General features: G+C 47.7%; 4 protein-coding genes across 4 annotated transcripts in view; 2 read left to right on the top strand and 2 right to left on the bottom strand.

The window, feature by feature from the left end:
- Pmar_PMAR003479 (m-phase inducer phosphatase, putative) overlaps positions 1 to 624 on the top strand; it is a gene marked incomplete at both ends in the record, with an annotated part of 5,131 nt that extends 4,507 nt beyond the window's left edge. The window contains 4 exons of the mRNA XM_002784174.1: positions 89 to 205; positions 259 to 307; positions 365 to 466; positions 517 to 624. Of these exons, the coding sequence (XP_002784220.1) occupies positions 89 to 205; positions 259 to 307; positions 365 to 466; positions 517 to 624 (376 nt within the window). The remainder of the gene's footprint in view (positions 1 to 88; positions 206 to 258; positions 308 to 364; positions 467 to 516) is intronic.
- A 1,105-nt stretch (positions 625 to 1,729) lies between these two features.
- Positions 1,730 to 3,064, top strand: Pmar_PMAR003478 (Protein CLN3, putative; the record flags this gene model as incomplete). The annotated part of the gene is made up of 1 exon (XM_002784173.1): positions 1,730 to 3,064. One exon carries the CDS (start codon positions 1,730 to 1,732, stop codon positions 3,062 to 3,064), a length of 1,335 nt encoding a protein of 444 aa, XP_002784219.1.
- Positions 3,065 to 4,701: 1,637 nt separating this feature from the next.
- Pmar_PMAR003477 (hypothetical protein) lies at positions 4,702 to 5,936 on the bottom strand (the record flags this gene model as incomplete). The annotated part of the gene is made up of 8 exons (XM_002784172.1): positions 4,702 to 4,716; positions 4,761 to 4,823; positions 4,870 to 4,983; positions 5,033 to 5,101; positions 5,156 to 5,271; positions 5,314 to 5,440; positions 5,631 to 5,719; positions 5,765 to 5,936. 8 exons carry the CDS (start codon positions 5,934 to 5,936, stop codon positions 4,702 to 4,704), a joined length of 765 nt encoding a protein of 254 aa, XP_002784218.1.
- Positions 5,937 to 5,993: 57 nt separating this feature from the next.
- Pmar_PMAR003476 (hypothetical protein) lies at positions 5,994 to 7,634 on the bottom strand (the record flags this gene model as incomplete). The annotated part of the gene is made up of 6 exons (XM_002784171.1): positions 5,994 to 6,409; positions 6,455 to 6,538; positions 6,587 to 6,852; positions 7,094 to 7,175; positions 7,337 to 7,399; positions 7,448 to 7,634. 6 exons carry the CDS (start codon positions 7,632 to 7,634, stop codon positions 6,114 to 6,116), a joined length of 978 nt encoding a protein of 325 aa, XP_002784217.1. The 3' UTR covers positions 5,994 to 6,113.
- Between the last annotated feature and the right edge of the window lie 114 nt (positions 7,635 to 7,748).

Genomic DNA, 7,748 nt, shown 5'->3' with positions numbered 1-7,748 from the left:
ACCCTCTCGTTCCGTTATGTTTTAATGCTAAAGGATTCACGTGATGACATCAGAAGCTCTCGAAGATGTTCGCCGTCAATGTGGGTAGGCACTTGGCTCGCTATGGGTGTTCGAGGCCACTGGAACTCTATGTTATGAAAGGCGGCTATTGCGACTTTTTTCGCAAGTTCAAAGAGCTATGCGAGCCGCAGTCCTACACCGAAATGTGAGCTCGCCGTACGGGTACTTGCTGTTTGTTTGTAATGCATTTCACGTCAGGCATGGCGACAGTGCAGAGAACGATGACTTTAGAGTTAACATGCATCATGTGGGATACCACTACCAGCAGTGAATGGCCGTAAATTGTTGTTGTTCTCCATCTCAGGGTCCGCAGTTGAATCGTGGTAGTCCCCCGCCTGCACTAATGGCTCGAGGGCGACATCGCAAGGTAACTGAAGCCGAGCTTGTAGGGCTGTATGCTGTGCAGGTCCGAGGAAATCGTTGCTTTGATGATATGGACTTGTCGTTTCGCAGTAGGCTGCTGCAGTGGAGAGCGACATGCCTACGACATGCACCTTCACTGTCAGATCCCCGTCGCCGTTCGTCTCGGCTTTCATCGTCGTCTTGGGGTACGACGGACGATAGGGATTCACCAATAAGGTGAGAGTGTGTTCATGGACGATTCTGATGACGCATACTCAAGGTTGCTATCGGATGAGTTTATATGGAGGCGATCGAGCATTCACGGTAAGGACAGTACTGTTGCGGGCTGGTGCTCTGAAGATGAGCACAACAACACGGCGAGCACAGCAGTAGTCATCAGAACATCGCGGATGAGTTAGTGTGTGCTTGTGTTCATCCTCAGACAACATTCACATCGGCTGGTGGCTTGAAGTCGGGTGCACGTAGGTCTTCCATATGCAGTAAGACCGGGTCATCTTACTGATTCTGGGTTCGACATTGGATAGGCTTAGAACAATTAGAAACGTGTATCGATGAGGAAATTCGGGAAACCTATGGGAACCGTAGTGAACAGCAAGAGACAAAAACAATGAAACAGCTACATCTTTGTGATACAGTGCACAAACTAGTGCAACTACGTGACAGAATCTTCAACAACAACAACAACAACAACAACAACAACAACAACCAATCGTCATCAGCATATCGTATGCATTAAGTCGATACCATACTAGATTCGGTGGCTCGTAGGCTACATGTTGTGAAATTCAACCCGTTAATATGTTATCTACTCGTGGTATATGGAAAGCCGCCACGAACTTCTCTGAGGCGATACAGCTTGCTATACCAGCAAGAGCTTCCACTATCCAATGGGATGTCTTCTCGTATCAGGCGTTACCATGATTGACTCATGCGTGTCTGACAATGAGGAGTAGGAGTTGGTGTATGATAATGTAACATCCTTAATGCAGTAAGCAAGTGAGATTTAACGCTGCGTGTGTAGCACTATAGTATTAGTCTGTTGTTGAGGTTGTTTATACTACCACACTTACATCATTTCGAAGGAAGGTATATAAGATGTTTAGTTTTTATGCATCGGCACAAAAATGAAGACGACGACGCCTATTTTTTAGGCGCGCGCTTTTTACATGTGATACCACGCTATCGTTTTCACCGTCATCGTTACTCTAGCGATAAATTCCCTCGGGTACTTTGGATTTTACGTATAGGTTTCTATATTTCTTTGCCTCTTTCTATGTCCATCGAAAGCAAAACATCTTCTGGAGAAATGGAACGGCTCGCATCGTCCGAGTCCGATTCATCTGGTGTGGAACTAGATAGTAAAGATGATGGTCTCACGGACACCGGCACTGACAGCAATAACAACAAGAAGGACGAGGACTCTGCCGAGCATATTGTTCGAAAGACTTATGTCGCCTGTTTTGTCGCCACTACTGTGTGCGGATTTATCAATAATACGGGTTACAACTTTGTCTTTACCGTTTCGCAAGACCTTGCGAAACAGTTCCATCACGAAGATGCTATGTCATCATTCAGCATGGTCTTGTTGGCTGCGTGTTTCGGCATGACAATATTGCACTCTAAGTTCTTTCTACACTTCCCTTTTTTAGTCAGAATTATAGCCTGCCTGGTTCTACAAACTGTTGCCTATGTCCTGCTTGCTATAGCTTGTAAGATGACTAATGATAATGTTGGTTTCGGCCTATCTCTGGCAGGAGCGGTCAGCACTGGCTTTTCTCAAGCACTAGGTGAAGTGCTGAATCTGAGTCAGCTGCATCACTTACCGCCTAGCCTTGTGGGTGGCTGGGGCCTTGGTACGGGCCTTTCGGGGATTTTCGCTCCCCTTATTTACATGCTGTTTCTCAACGTCTTCCATTGGTCTAGATTTGTGATCATGTTGGTTATGAATGTACTTACGCCTATATACTTTGGTGCTTTCTTCTATATTAACCGTGAGGCGAATAAGAGGACTGTCAAGGGCTCCAAGGATGACGAGACGCAGAACTCAGCTGAACTCAACTTCAAGTCCTTCATTGGCGTTTGCAAGCATGCGGGGTTCATCATTTTCAACTTGGTCGCTGTGTACTTCCTTGAGTACTTCATACAGTCTGGCTTCATGGACAGGGCCTCTATCAATGTGGACAAGGTGCACTCTGCTTATGTTGCTGCTAACTCTTATGAAATGATGCTGATTGGGTATAATGTTGGTGTTACCATCTCTAGATCGTCCGTGACTTTCTTCCGTATTAAATGGATTTGGGTGCCGACCGTTCTTCAAGCATGTAACGCCATCTTTTGGGGTTTTGAGGCTACTACTCACTTCATAAGGTATGGTATTGGTCTAGCCGGCTTTTATCTATACATACCCTTGGCCGCTATTATTGGTCTAATGGGAGGGCTTTCTTATGTCAACTGTATGTATCAGATACAACGTAAGGAGGATATCCCAGATGACCTTAGACAGTTGTCGGTTAACTTGGGCTTTGCTTCTACTAACATTGGTATTGTACTGGCAAGTGGATTGGATTTGTGGTTGGCCAACACAGTGCTAAGTCAGTGCAACATATATGACTGTAGTAAGCCTCCTCAGATCTACAACTAAAAAGCGGCAGCACTAACACCAGCTATTTCTCGTGTTGTCATTTAGTCTGTTTCGCAGTCATCTGATGTTAGCTAGTCAATGACTCGTAGTCGTTGTCTGCTAACTGGATGACTTTTTAGATAGCCTCTCCAACTTGCTGGGAGGCATGTCTAGACTATATTAAGGAACCTATCCTCATCAGTAGTAGATACTCTAGTTGGGTATGCGATATTTCCTCTTACCGCGCTCTAATCACTTCATATATTCTCACCTTGGTAGTAACAGCATTGGCTTCACCACCTCGTCGTAGTCGTAGTCGTCCTAGACTGTGCTATATGTATGCAGGGGCTTCCAGTACTACTGGTTGCTATCCAACATCATTATCACCCTAGGAACCAGCGTTTGGAAGCCTGAATGTAGTACAGGTTGGTGGTGGTGGTGGACGCCTTTATCAACGTCAGTGCTCTTCTTCGTCTTTGTCGTCATCGTCGTCGTCCTTGTTGTTCTTTATCTTGTCGTTGAGAGACGGCCTATTGAGATCAAGCTGCTCCACCTGGAGTTATGGCATACAATATATACCATAGGTATATCATATTACATCATATATCCTCAAGTAGTATCTTTCCCTCACCACCGAGTTTCCCTTAAGTGTTACCTGTTCCTAGTGTATACACGCTAGCGTGCCGTTTTGTGTTCATTATACACTTGTCAATAGTTCAAAGGTGGTGGTCCATCAAGAAAGCTCGTGAATGGTTTAACTAGTCGTTTCTCCATGGTTCACGTGAGTAGGCTCAGATAGGGATAAAGAGGATATAACGCGAGCTCCACTGTATTAGAGATTCCCTTGTAGTCGACAATATGAATTCGCCGTCTGGATAGAGAATGCTCCCAGATGACAGGTAGATTCAGAGCCATTCAGGCTGAAGTTACAGATCTCTGGTATGTGCTCGTAACCGACGTTGTCATTGGCCGCACCAGCATCCTCTACAATGTGTGTAACTGGAGTATCACCTCCCTAGTTCAACTCAACATCATCAATAACATGGTCAGACTGCATCAGGGGAAGTACTACAGACATAATGAGAATCTAATCGTCTATATCAACGACAACGATTGATGTACTCACTTTGAACTACTATAATATTCCAGCTAGAGGATAGATGCACACAAGACGGTCTTACAGAATAATAAGAGTGGTCGAGTGACTCTATACTATCAGTGTCAAAGATTGTTGGGGGTGTGAACGCCCTACTGGCTGCTAGATTGGTGGATCACAAAGTGGTACACATCACAAATATCCATCCGAGGTATTCAACTCCGCCGCTTGAGATGCGAGGTGTGGTATACGGATAGTACGTACTACGAAGTACGATTTGGTTGGGCTACTATCTGTAGGTGGTGGTTTCTGCTACTGGGGAAACGAATGATACCTCCAAGGAGTTCATCTTGGGAAGGAATGCAACGTCGACACTTATGAAGGCAACGTATTCAACACAACACTCTTGGCGATTCGTGACTACAAAAGTTTCCAAATTTCCTAATCATACGCTTACATCAATTGAGGAGCAGAATTGTAAAGAACATATAGCAAGAGAACAACATGCTGTGGATGTCATGAGAGGCCCTATGAAGACGTACACCATTGTCGACCACCGTACTCAAGCTTGACGGGACTGAGAAGCACCCAGGCAGACGAGTAACATGGACTGTTGCTCACCTGAGGATTGCCCGAAAGCCATCCACCGATAGCGCTCACACCACGAGCCAGTCCCGACCCAATCTGAAGAGGGCAAGCACTTCAGAGGTATTCCTAACAGTAGACTTACCCGATCGGTCACTTGGTACTGCTGATTGAACTCAGTCAGTCGCCTACCTGCCGTTGCTGCACCAGCGCGTAGGTTCTCTGTGACGTGGTAGTTGTCATTGAGCTCTCGCGCCCTCTAGGATAAGAAGAATCCAACTAGACACATAATACCCTTCTTCACTCACCACAGCTGCTCCTGTGACCAAGCTCTGGGCTCTCTGACCGATACCATACCGCTGGGCTATTTCCGTACCCTACCACCACAAAAAGACAAGTATAACAGCATAGCACTAATGTGGTGCCCCGACCTGATGGACGGTTGCCGCTGTGCAAGAGCCAGCTCCCCGTGCCGCGTACCCCACAGCGTCGTTACGTGTAGTGCAGTAAGCCGCACCAGCAGCCCCTGCTACCATCCCGAATGGACCTAGATGTACCACTGTGTTAGGCAATAGACAGTAGGAAGTACCCAACAGGAGCATCCCTCCCAAGCCCCCAAGAGCCGCTGCTGCCCCGACCTCAGTGGTGCTTGGTCCAGCAGTCGATCGGCCCTCGCCAGGAGGGGCCATCGCAGAGGAGGTCATAGTGAGGGATACCTATAGGTACTTGGCATTATAGTTAGGGTGATGAGCCTACTGATTTAATGTGATGTTCCAAAGGCAAATTTGACTCTGTTCTCCCCTGGTCCATCATAGTACGCAAGTATGCGACTCGGGAGTCCACCTCGGCCTGGAAGGATGTTCGTGCTACAGCAGCGGATCACCCTCCTCAGTGAGGAGTCCTCACCCTATGCTGAGATATAGCTCTGACATCTGGATGGGCACTGGGCAGGAGGGACACCGCTTCTGCTAGTCTGTTACTGGCCTGGACATAACCTATGGGGAATAGTGTCTTTACATAGAGTCCCCAAAGGAGCCGACATGTTATAGCATTTTGCATTCTATTGGCCTTATCATGGACCATAGCCTGTTGCTCTACTATGGCGGCTTCTGTGGCTACTCCCGAGGCTTCCTCCACTCGAGCCGCGTAGTCTTCTACAGCAGATGTAGCAGCAGGGACAGGCGAAGCGAAGCCATCACCGCTGATCCTCATACAAATAAAACGCTATTAATACGCGAGTGATACCATCACGAACTGAACAAGTCGTAGTTGTTGAGAGGTATACTTTGCTCTATAAGAAAGTGCCTAGGCAGTTCCCTAGCCTCCAATATACAGTGAGGAACATTGAGTAAAATGTAAAGTACATGCGTTAGGATGATAAGTCGACAGTTACCACGCTTGGAAGACCGCCGACGGGGCGGCCTGTACGCGATGGGAGGCTCCTACACCTAGGTTTCTGGACTCCACCCTAACCCTGAGGGGAGCACCATGGCGAGGGGTCCTGCTGCTGACCGCTGGACTGCAGCAGCCGCTTAGACTCCTGATTGGCGTTCTACCACGAGGGGAACAATACATTGGCAAGGGGCTGGGGGCAACTTGATGAGAGGATGTCGTAGTAGAAGGAGTACCAGACCGTGGGGACGGGTCCTTGAGACCGAGCAACTGTGAAGTGCTGACTCGTGGACCTGTAGTGAAGACCTCGACATGAACCTTTAAAAGGGAGCCCTCACTTCCACCACGAAAGCTACTACTGCTCATCATCCTCCTCCTCCTTGGCCTCGGCTGAGAGGCACGTCGCGGTGTCACGTACCCACCTAATGCGAAATGGACTAACACTATTCCTCCTACTGAACCCTTACTACCTCCATACCACTCCTTGGCCACATTATTATTGGACGAGACTCTCGGCGAGGGAGGCGGCCTGCCCATGGCTATAGGACGAGGCTTTCTCGTCTTGGGCGTATCATAAGCCGAGTCAAAGAACTCATCAACCACAGGAGTCTTCTGTAGTGCACCTCCTTCAGCAGGACGCGGCAATGTACTCTGACCACACCCCATGGAACCGCAGGCAGCGGCAACGATAGAAGCACTCAAGCAACTTCTGATGACAGTGCAGTAGCCCCACAGACTACACAACACGAAAATGTGGAGGAGACTTATGTGGCAAGTCTAGACCTGGGAGATGATACTATTACTACCATATTAATATGGCTATAGTATCCCGAAATTGTCCTTCAAAATTGGTTGCTTAAAAATTGTAAAAATGAGGGATGACTTTTGGTTTGTAGGAGTAGCGTTAGCATAGAAGAAATCAAGTACACAGACTTGCAGAGGGATACACCATAACGATACAATGGGGATCACCTTACGTCCCTTGCCAACACTTTGTGGCAGCGGACCTCAGATCTTGAACCACGGCCTGGATGTCCACTGCGACGGGACTGGTGCTGCCTATAGTGAATACTGGAATCCCTATGATGAGGATTGCTATGGTCAATACAGAAGACTTTGGCGGTAGTTAGGGGGGAATGTTCATGGATGGTACATAATCGAGATTTGCACTGTGGACCTGACACTAGAGCTCCTTAATGAGGCTCACGTCGTGGACCTACTAGAAGGCCAGCTCCTCGAGTACTCTACTTCAATAGGGATCTGTTCAGTCGAGGAAAAGGTACCTGTCGAGACTCCCTTATCATCCCTCTCCACCAGCCACCTCATGCTACATGTGCCGCCCTCCACATCACCGGGATCAGTCTCTTGCGACTCCATGCGGTGTCCCAGTCTCTGATGCTTCTTCTTGTGATACATCTCGAAAAGCTTCCTCCCTCTAGGTCTCTTATCAGTTGAGAATGCGTAAATGGACTTGTATGCATCCACGTCGTTTGGTATTGAACTCGTTTTACACCCCATGGGGAAGGTCCAAACCAAGGAGTATTGCGAGGGTCTGAGTGATGGAGTCGATGCGTACATCGCTCCGCTCAAAAAATGAAAATTATTTTCACTTTTCGCTTTGTTCGTTGCTGT

The sequence above is a fragment of the Perkinsus marinus genome (assembly GCF_000006405.1).
Source record: "Perkinsus marinus ATCC 50983 genomic scaffold scf_1104296935302, whole genome shotgun sequence".
NCBI lineage: Eukaryota > Perkinsozoa > Perkinsida > Perkinsidae > Perkinsus > Perkinsus marinus.
The sequence above is the reverse complement of the archived record's forward strand: the minus strand, read 5'-3'. Positions and strand labels throughout refer to the sequence as shown.